We start from the raw sequence: 15,351 nt of genomic DNA, 5'->3' as shown, positions 1-15,351 counted from the left end.
CCATAATACCCTATGTTTGTACTATTGTCATTTCAAAATTTCAAATTCACTTGTTGCAAAACTCGTCCTCTACTTGATAATGAATGAAGTTGCATTCGAAACGTCGTAAATTATAATAAAATGTCCCTTGGAAACCTGATATTAGGCCGCTATGTGTACTTAGGCCGCTACGTGTATTTAGGCCGCCACGTGTTCTTAGGCCACTACGTGTACTTAGGCCGCTACGTGTACATAGGTCACTAGGTGTACTTAGGCCGCCACGTGTACTTAGGACGCTACGTGTTTAGACCGCTACGTGTTTAGGCCGCTACGTGTATTTAGGACGCTACGTGGATTTAGTACGCTACTTGAACTTTGGCCTCTACTCGTACTTAGGCCGCTACTTTAGTATAGGTTCGCAGTATTTACATATTACTACATACGCAATTGATGACCAGCTAATTCATTTATTTAAATTTTCAAATGTCAAACCATTGTTTAGATTATTTGAACCCAGAAATACGTCGAAATACTTGTATCTTTAATTTAAAATTCATTTAAAATGTCACTTGCACCTACCTGCACCAAAGGCCATGAAACCATTTTTTGGTGCCACGTATCTGCCACTGGGGTCCAGGAAGCGGTCGGGGTTGAAGTCCTCAGGGTCGGTCCAGTAGCGGGGATCGAAGTGGATCGAGTAGCTGCCTACACGTAGCAGCGTGCCCTACCAGAAAGAGGGGTTCAACCCTTTGTCTTACGGATACACTGACTTTTGTCAATATTATTCTGGCAAAAGCCCTGCCAAAATGAGTTGTTCAACACTCTGTCTTAAGGATACTTTAACCTTTGTCTATATTATTCTAGCAAAAGGAGTGGTTCAACACTCTGTCTTACGGATACATTAACCTTTGTCAATATTATTCTAGCAAAAGTCCTGCAAACAGGAGGGGTCCAACCCTTTGTCTTGCAGCAAAGGCGTCACTCGGCCTGTTTATGAATTACCTACATTGGGGAAAAATTATACCCATGTTGGGGATAAAGTGCCCACCTTGGGGATGAAGTACCACATTGGGAATGAAGTACCCACCTTGGGGATGAATTACCCACCTTGGGGATGAAGTACCCACCTTGGGGATGAAATAACCCCCGATGGTCGTGTCTTGGGTGGCCATCCTCTGGACGTGGATGGGGAGCAAGGAGGAGTAGCGAAGCGTCTCCATTATGAACGCCTCGACCTGAGGCAGGCTGAGAACAGCAACAGTAAAGGTGTTTAATAAGTGCGTAAAAGGCGCGTAAATAGTGCTTAAAAAGTACTTTGAAGCCATATCAGTGGAATGTGAAAAGTGTTTGAAAGGTGCGTGAAAGGTGCTTAAATGGTAAGTTAAAGGTGATAAAAAGTACGTAAAAGGTCCTTTAGTGGTACGTGAAAGGCTCTTCAAATACGTACACGGTGTGCTTAAAGGGCGCCTGAAAGATAGCTATGATGTATGTTAAGGGCTTAAGCTTAAATGACGCTGAAATGTGCTTAATTTGTGTGTGACGCTGAAATGTGGCAACATTGATATATTATCACCAAGAATATTCTTACGTGATATAAGGAATTGATATTACATGATTATTTTGAAATGTCAGGCATGAAATACATGCACCACTTCTAGTCACTATTTTTCTCTAGCCTAATCTTTAGTCTTTTGCTTAGGAAAGATACCGGGGCCACTTTATTAGAAATTTAATCTTAAAATCGAAATCATTATCTGACTGTATATTAAATTTCACTATCGAAGTCAGGATGGAAAACCGAATTTTTACTCGTATCCTTTGCGTAAAAAGGATACTTTTGTGACGAGCAAATTACCCGGAAAGCACATGTTTCAAGCAGGACGAGGTAAAGATTAATAGCAAGCTCAACACCGACGCGCGTCAAGCCAACCCGTGCGTCAACCCAACCGGTATGAACGCGTGCTTACTGGACTCTCTAATCTCTCGCTGCGCTTGATGTCTCCGCTGTGCTTTACAAAGATGCCGAGCCGCTGTCGACTACGTCAACGTGGCTTTTGAATTTAGATAAATTGGGCAACTTGAGAAAATTGTAAATATTATGGAACACACTTAATCGACCCAAACAATTTATACTTAATGAAGCAATAATTATATAATTAGTCTTAATTGATCGCAATATTTCCAACACAGCCAGTTGGCGCATACGCAAAATTCACAATAAATTTACGCAATATTTCAGGTAAACATGAGAAATTGGATTCGCTGTCATCAATGGAAAAACTGTGTATATTGCAGTAAAATTTTCCATCGTTCCTCGGACAATTTATATCAGGAAGAGTCTGATACATGGCCAGTGGCCAATCTTAAAAGCCAAGCAGACAGAACGAAGTCATGGTTTTGTCTTGATCTCGAATGACCCGCAACCCAATAACACCTTTCTATGTTGGATAAATTATTACAGTGGCAAATACCTCCGTGCAGAGTGTAGGCAAAAGGTTTTCAGTGGCTTAAAAGAGATTTTCCTGCAATGCGCTACCGATTATTCAGAACCTATACTTCATCAATGATTCATCGATGACTGCCACCTATACTCGCCACCCTCTCGATTTATTGATGTTTTATTGTCGATTTTTGACAGATCGGGCCACCCACTGTTACGCCACCTATAAACTACGATTGCCACCTATAATCATCGGTGCACCACCCTTAATTTTTATTTGGGAATGGCTCATGAAAGGTGCTTATAGGGTACGTAGATGGTGCTTAGAAAGTACGTCAAATGTGCTATAGAGGTATGTGAAGGGTGCTTGAAAGATACGCGATAGATTTCTAAAAGATTTTCTAATGCCCTAAGCGGACATAAGAGGCGTGCTCCCAGAGTCTTAGGCGACACCTGTTTCAGAGTTTGGTCCGGATCTAAATTTTGTTGGGTTAGTTAGGCCACGACTTTGTCCGTGATAATTCAACCGCCCTATTTATGAAACCGTTAATTCCCTATCTTGAAATGGCTCGAAGTTTAAATCATAAGATACCATTGAAGAGTACTATTATGATTAAATGTTTGAAACTACCGAATATCATACCTTGGCTTATCACTGAGAGAAACCATAGTGTCCCGTGGCACCACCGAGTCGATTTGGTCCTGCATTCTTTTCGCCGCCTCCGGGTAGCGGGCCAGCAAGTAAACAACCCACCTAAGGATGTTATTGATGGTGTCTGAACCCGTCTGGAACATGTCGTTGACGATCTGGTCCAGAGCTGCAATTAAAGGTTGATGAATATAAATATATTTATGGGGTAAAAATATAAGTTATTGATGTATTTCTTCCTCCACTTTGATCAAGTCCTTCCACCGTACTTCCCCTTTGATGTACCCCCTGCCCCGTACCTCCCCTTTGATGTACCCCTGCCCCGTACCACCCCTTTGATGTACCCCTGCCCCGTACCTCCCCTTTGATGTACCCCTGCCCCGTACCACCCCTTTGATGTTCCCCTGCCCCATACCTCCCCTCCGAAACAAGGAGCCTTCAGTGCTAGAGTTCTGGTCCATTTCTTTGATGTAGTCGTCGATGAGGTCCCGTGGATGATCGGCGTCGTATTCCTTCAGGTGTTCGTTGATGGTTTTCTGAACACAACAAAATATTTACAGGGATGCATCTTAATGAAAATTTCTCTCTGATTTTGAACGTGATTTAAAAGTTTTCATCATTTAATTAACCTTTTTATATTAATTAATATTTACATATTCATTTGGTCTATTTCTGCGTTTTTTTATTGTAAATTATCAAACACTTGAAGCACTGTTCGTATGACATACTAATTGCATTTCCAATAGCGATATTTAATTATAACGACGTCGCTGAATTCCTCTCTGAAGTGAACAGTTACGCTGAGTCTGTGCCTTGACAGCCGTCAGTCGAATATAATATCAACTTGAACGAGGTTACTAAATTTTAACCGAAATAAAAAAACATATCAAATTGAATGACGCTGGTTCATGCATGGAAAGGCAAGCACCTAACATTTCTCATTAAGGGGACCGTCTACCCTAAAATTTCAAATTATGGCGTTTTCCGGTTTAGAAAAATGGGAAAAACGCGCATAAAAAAAACTATGGGGAAAATGAAAAAAGTGATGGGTTGGTCGATAGGTATGGTCTTTACGAATCGAATGATACGTGTCTCGATGTTGTAGGACGATATTTGTAGGAGATAGATTTTCTAAAGTACCCGTTTTTGGCCGTTTTCTATGAATTTCACGTTTTCTATCAATTTTGTCGAAAAATTCCCAGGAGCAAAATGTTATTTTTTTTACATTTTACGCTGAAGAAGTTTTACATTTTTTACGTGAAGTTTCATGATGATCGGATAATAACTATAGAAGTTTTTCCGGAGGGTAGACGGTCCCATTTAAAACAAAACCCTCTCGAACGACCTTACTCATTTTCAACCAAAGACAGTACCCACGTGTATGAATTTCCACTTTTTAATTGGAACTATTTTCAAACAAACGGCATTTCCTTTTTTCAATCCAATGCAATACCCACGCGTACAACGTTCCTCATTTCTCCAAGGACTTTCTGGAAAAGATCTTCCCCAAATATTTTGTTTTTGATGAACTCCGGGAATTTATCAAGAACTGGGATGAACGTCGGTATGAAGTTCACAACCGAAAAGTTCCGCTGAAAACCTTTCGTTAAATTGTAGATGCGTTCTACTTCCTTGGACCTCAGGTCGAATCGAGTGCCTGCAAGGCAATGGAAAAATGTAGATTTTTAATTTTTATTTGAAAATTTCTACAAATTTTTGTACGAAAATCGTTGGCTTATGAATCATCGACACTTTTAGCAATCATCTTAATTGTTATTCAGGCCGACATTCTCTTACATTGGACAGTTTTTTTCGCGGTAATGAATATATTGGGAATCGGGCGATAAGCGAGAGTTTTAAAGGTTTCCTCATAAAAATAACCCTGGACGCAAAGGAATAACTTATTAGAAGATAATAATTTGATCCGATCATATTATTACATTTGAGGATAATGTTGAGATTGTTTCCTACTTTCCTTCACTAGGTACCATCAGCACGTTGATTATGATGACATATAATATTAATATTCATTATCCACCATCTGACACTACTTACTAGCCACCCCAGTTCACCATCACTACTCACTAGCCACCACTAGTTCACCATCACTAGCCACCACTAGTTCACCATCACTAGCCACCACCAGTTCACCATCACTACTCACTAGCACCACCAGTTCACCATCACTACTCACTAGTCACCACTAGTTCACCATCACTAGCACCACTAGTTCACCGTCACTACTCACTAGCCACCACCAGTTCACCATCACTACTAACTAGCCACCACTAGTTCACCATCACTACTCACCAGCCGCCACAAGTTCACCATCACTACTCACTAGCCACCACCAGTTCACCATCACTACTCACTAGCCACCACTAGTTCACCATCACTAGCCACCTCTAGTTCACCATCACTAGCCACCTCTAGTTCACCATCACTACTCACTAGCCACCACTAGTTCACCATCACTAGCCACCTCTAGTTCACCATCACTACTCACTAGCCACCATCTGCCAGATGATGTTCAGCGCCGCTGTACGGAAGCTGTCAGGGAACATGACGGCCTCGGCCCTGTAGAGCCTCAGGTCCTGCACTAGCGCCTCAGCTTCCATGTTGATGGCCTCTTCCAGGTAGCTCTTGCCCATGCCTGACATATTGAATCTATTTATTGTTTAATAACTGTTCATCATTATATATTCATTAACAGTTATATATTTATACACTCTTGTGTATTTAGTAACGGTTAAATAGGCATACATGAAGCTACTCTCCGTTTCTTAGATATTGAATTTATTTATTGTTTAATAACTGTTGATTATTATATCTTTATTAACAGTTATATATTAAGTACGGCTTAAATAACCGTAAATGAAGCTAATGCCCATGCCTGACATCGACTGTTATAATGCACGAAGTTCAAGCGTCACATAATAATGTTTTAATTATTAAACGTAATTCTAAAGCGTCAATTATTAATTGCGCTGCAGGATTACGGATGTATGTATCAATAAGTTTAATTATGTGTGAAGTAACAAAAAATAATAAAATTATTCATAATAATCCTAATTAGATTCACCCAAGTCACGAAGGCTGCGCAGAACAAAACGTCTGTCATGCTGCCACTGCTGACCGTTGCTGAGGAGCACTCCTGGCAGAGAGAAACTTGGCCTCAGTGCAGCGCAACACTTGGCCTCAGTGCCATGCATAACTTGGCCTCAGTGCCATGCAACACTTGACCTCAGTGTCATGCAACACTTGGCCTCAGTGCCATGCAACACTTGGCCTCAGTGTCATGCAACACCTGGCCTCAGTGCCATGCAACACTTGGCCTCAGTGCCATGCAACACTTGGCCTCAGTGCCAAGCAACACTTGGCCTCAGTGCCATGCAACACTTGGCCTCAGTGATTTGCAACACTTGGCCTCAGTGCCATTTAGCACTTGGCCTCAGTGCCATGCAACACTTGGCCTCAGTGCCATGCAACAATTGGCCTTAGTGACATGCAACACTTGGCCTCAGTGCCATGCAACATTTGGCCTCAGTGCCATGCAACACTTGGCCTCAGTGCCATGCAACACTTGGCCTCAGTGCCATGCAACACTTGGCCTCAGTACCATGTAATACTTGGCCTAAGTGTCATGCAGCACTTGGCCTCAGTGTCATGTAACACTTGGCCTCATTGCCATTTAGCACTTGGCCTTAGTGACATGCAACACTTGGCCTCAGTGCCATTTAGCACGTGGCCTCAGTGCCATTTAGCACTTGGCTTTAGTGCCATGCAACAATTGGCCTCAGTGCCATGCAACAATTGACCTTAGTGTCATGCAACACTTGGCCTCAGTGTCATGCAACACGGCCTTAGTGCCATGCAACACTTGGCCTCAGTGCCATGCAACATTTGGCCTCAGTGTCATGCAACACTTGGCATCAGTGCCATTCAATGACTGGCCTCAGTGCCATGCAACACTTGGCCTCAGTACCATGTAACACTTGGTCTCAGTGCCATGCAACTCTTGGCCTAAGTGCCATTTAATGCCTGGCCTCAGTGCCACGTATAGAAAATATAACAAATTTCCCAAATGCAGAGAAAGAAATTGATGGCGGGAAACTTTTCCAACCCAGGCCATGATAGTTGTCGCACGGTCACTACTCACTAACCTCCACCTAATATTACGTTAAATGTTAGCGTAATATTAGCTAACAGAATTCAGAAATGATTTAATATCACCATCACATTCTTTCAACATGGACAACCGCGAAAAAACGCAATCACGACAGTAGGATTGTCAGACATGCAAAAATGTCTTCAGCTCCTACAAAAACTTTTTTATTACATCGATGTTCTACCTGATAATTGTTTACAATTAATAATTAATGGTATCGAATAATTTATCTTATTCTCTAATTATTTGCCTTAACCGTTATTACCTCCAGTTCTTTGGTCGTCGATGTTCATGTTTTCGAAGAAACTCGGTCGGTCGGCGAACTCTTTTCTGGCGAGCACCTCCTTGGCGACGTGGTAGTCGAAGAGGAGCACCAAGCGATATGACCCGATGCGGCACCTGCACGAGGTAAGTGAGTCATGAGACCCAGTGCGTTAAAGTGGGTCATGAGATCCAATGGAACCTGCAGGAGGTAAGTGAGTCATGGGAACCAGTGCGTTGAAGTGGGTCACGAGATCCAATGGTGCCTGCAGGAGGTAATTGAGTCATGGGACGCAGGGCGTTTGAAGTTGGTCTTCTCACTTCGAATCACCGACATGTGCAACAGCCTTCCTGATTACATCGTTGGCGCTCCGAGTATAAACGCGTTCAAGAACAGACTAGATAAAGCTATGGAAAAATATATGTTCAGACTTGAAATGCCTAGCCCCTTATCGAACCCGGTGTAAGTCTAGTAGCTACTTCAAACTATCGGCAGTTTGGAAAAAATATTTTAGATCTCCTGTGAACAAATCACGAAAAGTACATGAATCGGCGACAGGCCACATCAGGCCTACTCTTCAGCACAGTCATCACGATGATATGAAATGATGATATGATATGACATATGATATGATATATGATATGAAATGATATATAATATGAACTGATATATGATATGATATTTGATACATGATATGATATGTGATGTGATGTGATATGATAAGTGATGTGATGTTTGATGTGATATGTGATATGTGATAGGTGATATGTGATTCGTGATATGTGATATGTGATATGTAATATGTGATACGTGATATGTGATATGTGATTGGTGATATGTGATTGGTGATATGTGATATATGATATGTGATATGTGATACGTCATATGTGATACGTGATATGTGATATGTGATATGTGATTTGTGATTTGTGATTTGTGATTTGTGATGTGTGATTTGTGATGTGAGACGTGTGATGTGATGTGTTGTGATGACACGAGACACGAGGCACGACACATGAGGCACGAGGCACGACAGTGTCAGAGCTAATTTTAAATTAAGCTCCACCAGAAGATATGGTTGCATGACTATCCCAGTTAAAATTTTGAGCCGAGACCGGCGCCGGGTACTAATGATTTGAGTGCGTTGTTAATTTTCCTATCAAACTATCGAATGACATGAAGCTAATGCAATAGGATAATTTATTTGACAAATTTAGCTCTAATATTCGCTTTTATCTATCTGACGGGATCATACGAATGGCTACTTTGTTCATTTCTTGAAATTAGTGCATTATGAATAATATCTATCAAGTTCAACGAAGGATAATTGAACGTAATGCCGTAAACGTAATGTGGCATCCGTATTATAGTTAAAAGTAGTTCATAGAGCCTCGGCTGGTAAGGTGATCGCGTGGCCAAGCTGGTACAGGCGTGGGCTACGACGCGGAGGATCAGCGTTCGATTCTCGGAGCTGCCGACGACGTTCTCAGATAGTTCATAGCGGTGAGTAGTTTGATGTGTATATTTCCTCGATAATTGAATGTGTTAGTTTCTAAATACCGTTGTTAATGTCAATACGATATGAATGTGAAAAACCAATGCCAATACAACCTGTCATTGCAAGAGAGAAGTCTAGGTGTTCTCAGAGAGAGAAGGTAAAAATTTTTGAATCGTTGACAAACGGTAACGCGTAACTGCCGCGTACGCTGCCAGAGCCGCCCCAGAGCAGGCGTTGGGCAGGTTTGAGCAGGCGGTGCTCAGTAAGGGCTGCGTGACGGCAGGACAGAGCACTCCTGGGCAGGTACTCAGAAGCTAATTAGCGCTGATACGCGGCTGGCGATATCGTCTCTAAAGCGGACATTTCTGCTCTATCGCGGCTCTGTCGCGTCTCTACGTGGGCTCTGCAGCCGGCGACGGCCTGCTCTATTTACTGCCCTAAATTTTATCTGGGTACCGACGCGCGTTAGATCGCGAAGCGCTTATCAACTACTGCTGCTGGAGGCCTTACTTAAGGTTGCTAGCCCTTATATAGCCTGTACTTCTGCCCACTACTAAGGTCTTGATCGTGATCACTACTAAGGTCTATCACGTGTCTTCCAGATGCTGACTCATGTCATCAATCTCTATCAGGTCAAGTGAATATTACGTCTCAATCATATACAATTAATGATTATAATGAGACACCCGATTGATCCCGAACAACAGTTTCAATGGGCTGCAAAGAGCGGTTGTACGTTGTGCTGAGAGTTTGTTTCTTTATATTACTTGCAGATAACTGTTTCAGCTCAAATATAAGTTTTTTGCGGCTAAATAAAAATGTTTTTGATCACTGTATTTGAAGCTGTTCAATGTACTGTGAATTACATTTTGATAGTTTTGTTTATTAGGATAATTTTGGAAATAAGTTTAGACTATTAACTTTTGAAATAAAATGTTGACGCGATGAAACTTGAAATGGTATAGTGGAGTGACGAGCCCAGCGTGTCACGTCAGTATAATAGATGCGCACTCACCAGTATTATTGGTTTGCCAAGATGTACGACAACTTGGTGAAGCGATATTGATTTTCCCTGAAGCTTTGTGTGCAGTTTCTATCAATAAAAAGTGAAATACGACTCTGTCAACCTCACTTCAATAGCATTTGCTTAGACGTTGGAGCATTTTATTTAGTTACTCACATGACGATATCGCCGTAGTTCTTCTTGAGTTTATCGGCCACAAATTCGTCGACGAACGGCATGCCTCCGAAAAATGGAATCTCAGTAGGACCTGTGAGCAAAATACGGGATTTCAGTATGGCCTGTGAGCAAAATACGGGATTTCAGTAGGACCTGTGAGCGAAATACGGGATCTCAGTAGGGCCTATGAACGGAATTTGGGATCTCAGCAAGACCTGTGAAAGGAGGACGGAATTTTAGTAGGATATATGAGCAAAATACCGGATCTCAGTAGGCCCTAGGAGCGGAGGACGTACAGGATCTCAGTTAGACTTGTAAGCGAAATACCTGACAGGTCACACTCACTAGACGATCCCCACTCGCCAAACGGGCCCCAACCCCACCAGGCGGACTTAACCCACCTGGCAAGCTCCACCCAACAGAAAAGACCCACCCCCTAGACAGTCCAGTGAGCCGCACCCACCAGATAGGCCCCGTCCTCAAGAAGGATCCATTCACAAATAAGTCCCACTTCGATGACAGGCCTCACACAAAAAATAAGCTCCACGCACTTAACAAGCCTAACCCTCCAAAAATATAACTCAGTACTCACTGCAGTGAGTGACGGAGAGCGCATTTTCTCGTCGACGAAAACGTGAAGTCACGGACAGACGGACAGACAGATAGACGGACAGACAGACATGACGAGCACATTAGCGCCTTTTTTTCCGTAAATGAGTAAGAAATCCGCAAAAAAGGGCCCCACCCATTAGAAAAGCTCCTCCCACCCAACAGCTCCAACCACCAGACAAGCTCAACCCACCAGACAAGCTCAACCCACCAGACAAGCTCAACCCACCAGACAAGCTCTTTCACCAGGAAAGCTCCGTTACCTTATAACCAGGCAGACTTCACCCACCAGACAAACCTCACGCTCCAGACAGACGTCACTCACCAGACAGCCCCCAAGCACTCACCAGGCGGACAGTTGCGGGGACGGCGATCCCGCAGCACCGCGTAGAGCAGCAGCAGCGCGCACATCAGTAACACCGCGACCAACATGACCTCTGGCGGGAAAATTTATTACTGACACGAAGAAATTTCTTAAAATAACGTTGGCAAGTAGAAGTTTATCACTGGTAAAAATAGACTGCTACATATACATAGTTGATTAAGATCACGGTGGCCGAGTGGCAAAGGTGGACTGGTAAATCTAGTTGGTAAAAATTGTGGTGGCCAAATTGTTGTTTATTTATATTTTCATTTTGAATTTTCTGAGGTAAAAAAAGCATATTGTAGCCCCCCCCCCTAAAAAACCTCTGTCTTACTCAAAAAATTAAATTTTGACGAAAATAAGGGCCATATTGTTTGAGTAGCGACACGCTTCCGGCAGTTTGGCACTGACACTGTTTTGCTTCGCAAAACAGAGTCAGTGCCAAACTGCGCCAAACCCACTCAGAGAGAAAAAGTACCTCAAAACTTGAAGAATGCCCAAATAATTTCTCTGAGTAGCCGGATGAACAACACAGGAGCAAAACGTACATCGATAGTTGGACAAAGTATCACTCATTTCGGTAAAAGCGATAATATAATCCAGGTTTACGATTAGAAAAAAGGTTTGTTCATTTTAGTGAACCGAAAAGTGAACTGAACACATCTGAGGACAGGCACTGGGAGCGCAGCCGTGGGCCAAATATTCAAATCTTGAATATTCCCTAGAGTTAACCCTTAACCTCAGCATGCAATAACTTAATTCAGCCACAGAGCTAGACGCTAGAAGAGCTGACCTCGCCTACTTCGGCCTATCCTCTTATGGCCTAAACTCTTCTGTGATAACTTATTCCGGCCTAACCTGCCCGCTTCCCGGACACGCAACTTTTTTTGCATCCAATGACTTGCTTTTCCCGCTCACTTGCATTCACTCTCTAACTTCCGGCTTCAAATAAGGTTATGTTAGGTCCAATGGGTTAAGTCATTTGGGTGGACGAATATTACAACTTGCAAATGTTAGTCCAGAAGAGCTTAAGCCGAAGAAGGTTAAGTCAGGAGAGTTTAGGCCATTGAGGGTTAGGCAGGAGTAGGTTAGGTCATTAATTGGGGACAAGGCCAGAGTACGTTAGGCCAGAAGTGGTTATACTGCAGCTAGTTAGGTTAGGCCAGGTGAGGTTAGGCCGCAGTAGGTTAGGCCAGAAGTGGTTAAACCAGAGTAAGTTAGGCCAGAAGAGGTTAGGCCGGAGTAGGTTTGGCCAGAAGTGGTTAAACAAGAGTACACTGAAAGAAATGGGCGGGTCTGAATGACCCACTTTGATGAGTCAACCGCGTCCGAAAATCGATGCACTTTTTTGACTCACTTGCCCCATTTGTGGGTCATACTGACCCATTAAATTTCAAGCATGACTCACTTGTGGCGTTAAATCGCTCTGACGCTCAGATGCTAACTACGTATCCATGCTACGGGTGGCGTCATAAGAGATTTGACGTCACAAGTGAGTCATGCCTGGAATTTAATGGGTCAGTATGACCCACAAATGGGGCAAGTGAGTCAAAAAAGTGCATCGATTTTCGGACGCGGTTGACTCATCAAAGTGGGTCATCCAGACCCGCCCATTTCTCTCAGTGTAGGTTAGGCCTGAAGAGGTTAGGCTGGAGTAGGTTAGGCAAGATGTGGTTAAACCAACCAGAGTAGGTTCACAGCAGGCATCTGACGTTGAAACAATGTTGATTATTGGTTGATTTCGGATTGATATGCTGAACAACCAAAACTAAACGTCATATCAACGTCGAAATCTGACCAACACTAGAAGGGTCGTAAATCACCATTATTTAAACGTTGAAACGACGTCGATATTGTTACGTTGAGTGTTTATTTATTTGTAAACGTCCGATCAACGTCGAAATCTGACCAAAACTAGAACGGACGTAAAACAACCTTATTTCAACGTTGAAACAACGTCGATATTGGTACGTTGAATGTTTATTCATTCTTAAACGTCCGATCAACGTCGAAATCTAACCAAAACTATAACGGACGTAAAACAACCTTATTTCAACGTTGAAACAACGTCGATATTGGTACGTTGAATGTTTATTCATTTTTAATCGTCCAATCAACGTCGAAATCTGACCAAAACTAGAACGGACGTAAAACAGCCTTATTTCAACGTTGAAACAATGTCGATATTGGTACGTTGATGTTTTTTTAATTATTAACGTCCGATCAACGCCGAAATCTGACCAAAACTAGAACGGACGTAAAACAACCTTATTTCAACGTTGAAACAACGTCTATATTGGTACGTTGAATGTTTATTTATTTTAAACTTCTGATCAACATCGAAATCTGACCAACACTAGAACGGACGTAAACAACTTTATTTAAACGTTGAAAAAACGTCGATATTTTGGTACGTTGAATGTTTATTTTTAAACGTCCGATCAACGTCGAAATTTGACCAAAACTAGAACAGACGTAAAACAACCTTATTTCAACGTTGAAACAACGTCGATATTGGTAAGTTGAATGTTTATTTATTGTTAAACGTCCGATCAACGTCGAAATCTGACCAAAGCTAGAACGGACGTAGGACAACCTTATTTCAACGTTGAAAAATGGTCGATATCGGTACGTTGAATGTTTAGCTATTTACCGACATGGAACTAATGTGATCACGCCAACATTGAATGAAATACATATATATAAGTGAACGATTAATGACCAGAGAATGCACTTTAATTTTCAAGGAGTCGAACAATTCTTTAGTTTATTTCTATTGCTCACGCGCGAGCTGCAGTGGTCAAGGTTGCTATGGCGTCGCGCGGTCTCCAGCGATCCCGGGCTCGAATCCTGCTACGGACGAAAAACAGGTTGGTTCTTCAACGTTGATTCAACTAGAGAATTTGACGTTGCAGAAATGTCGTAGTAATTACATTGATTCAACGTTGCATTGTAACGTCAGTACGACGTTTCATGAGAGACGTTGCTTCAATTTTCATTCTAAACCACTTTTCATCCCGATCTCAACGTCATAATAGGAAGTTGTTTCAACGTCGATTCAACCATAGAATTCAACGTTGCAGCAACGTCGTAGTAGCAACATTGATTCAACGTTGAATTGTAACATCAGTACGACGTTGAATGAAAGATGTTGCTTCAATTTTCATTCTAAACCTCCTTTCACCCCGATCTCAATGTCGTAATAGGTAGTTGATTCAACGTTGATTCAACCACCGAATGCCTGCTGGGTTAGGCCAGAATAGGTTAGGCCAGAAGAGGTTAGGCAGGAGTAGGTTAGGCTGGATTAGGTTAGGACGGATTAGTTTAAGCCGAAGTAGGTTAGGCCGGAGTTGGTTAGGCCAGAAATGGTTAAACCAGAGTAGGTTAGGCCAGCAGAGGTTAGGCTGGAGTTGGTTTGGCCAGATGCAGTATGGCCATGCCTAAACTGCGGCTGTGGACATATTGTGTTATGGTTCTAAGCACTTGGCATCATATGTTGCTTTGCCCTATAGCGTGTTTACTTACGGAAATAAATATGAACTTAGCGTGAAGTTGGACAAACTGGCCTCCAGGATGCGTTCCTCTGTACTGTAGATACTGGAGGCAACCTGAGACCTATATGGACCTGATCATTTATCTATGGACCTGCCATTTATATAGGCAACTTCAGACCTTCACCTGCCATTCTTATCTATTTATATTATATCTTCAACAGAAGATCCAGGCATTTATATGTATAATCCTCATTATTATTATTATTATTATCGTTTTTACTATTATTACTATTGTTATTATTATTATCATTATTACTAATATTATGATTGTTATTATTATTATCATTATTATCATTATTATTATATATACTCGATCACTGACATTCGTGTAAGTTAAAGTGTAGCTAAGTATTTATCGTCATGGAAGCCGTCAATATAGCATGAGTGATCAGCATGAGTGATCAGCATTAGTGATCAGCATGAGCGATCATCATGAGTATCAGCATGAGTGATCAGCATGACTGATCTGCATGAGTGATCAGCATGAGTGATCAGCATGAGTGATCAGCATGAGTGATCAGCATGAGTGACCACATATTATGTTAATCAAATATATCTGATTTAATAATATTTGAATACAAATATCTATATAAATGCTATCAAAAGCTGTTATGCTTGCGTTGATATCTTTGTTTGTTGATAACGATG

The 15,351-nt window shown here is 42.0% G+C and overlaps 1 protein-coding gene across 1 annotated transcript in view; it reads right to left on the bottom strand.

The window, feature by feature from the left end:
* LOC108668464 (cytochrome P450 2L1) overlaps positions 1–14,763 on the bottom strand; it is a 17,530-nt gene extending 2,767 nt beyond the window's left edge. Inside the window, exons 1-11 of the mRNA XM_018155691.2 lie at positions 14,675–14,763; positions 11,133–11,222; positions 10,177–10,267; positions 7,502–7,635; positions 6,151–6,222; positions 5,575–5,721; positions 4,526–4,725; positions 3,484–3,604; positions 3,063–3,237; positions 1,107–1,224; positions 559–703 (exon numbers count right to left, since the gene is read on the bottom strand). Coding sequence (XP_018011180.1) covers positions 559–703; positions 1,107–1,224; positions 3,063–3,237; positions 3,484–3,604; positions 4,526–4,725; positions 5,575–5,721; positions 6,151–6,222; positions 7,502–7,635; positions 10,177–10,267; positions 11,133–11,217 — 1,288 coding nt within the window. The 5' untranslated portion in view covers positions 11,218–11,222; positions 14,675–14,763. The remainder of the gene's footprint in view (positions 1–558; positions 704–1,106; positions 1,225–3,062; positions 3,238–3,483; positions 3,605–4,525; positions 4,726–5,574; positions 5,722–6,150; positions 6,223–7,501; positions 7,636–10,176; positions 10,268–11,132; positions 11,223–14,674) is intronic.
* Positions 14,764–15,351: the final 588 nt, after the last annotated feature.

The sequence above is a fragment of the Hyalella azteca genome, unplaced genomic scaffold, assembly GCF_000764305.2.
Source record: "Hyalella azteca isolate HAZT.00-mixed unplaced genomic scaffold, Hazt_2.0.2 contig5106, whole genome shotgun sequence".
Lineage (NCBI taxonomy): Eukaryota > Metazoa > Arthropoda > Malacostraca > Amphipoda > Hyalellidae > Hyalella > Hyalella azteca.
The sequence above is the reverse complement of the archived record's forward strand: the minus strand, read 5'-3'. Positions and strand labels throughout refer to the sequence as shown.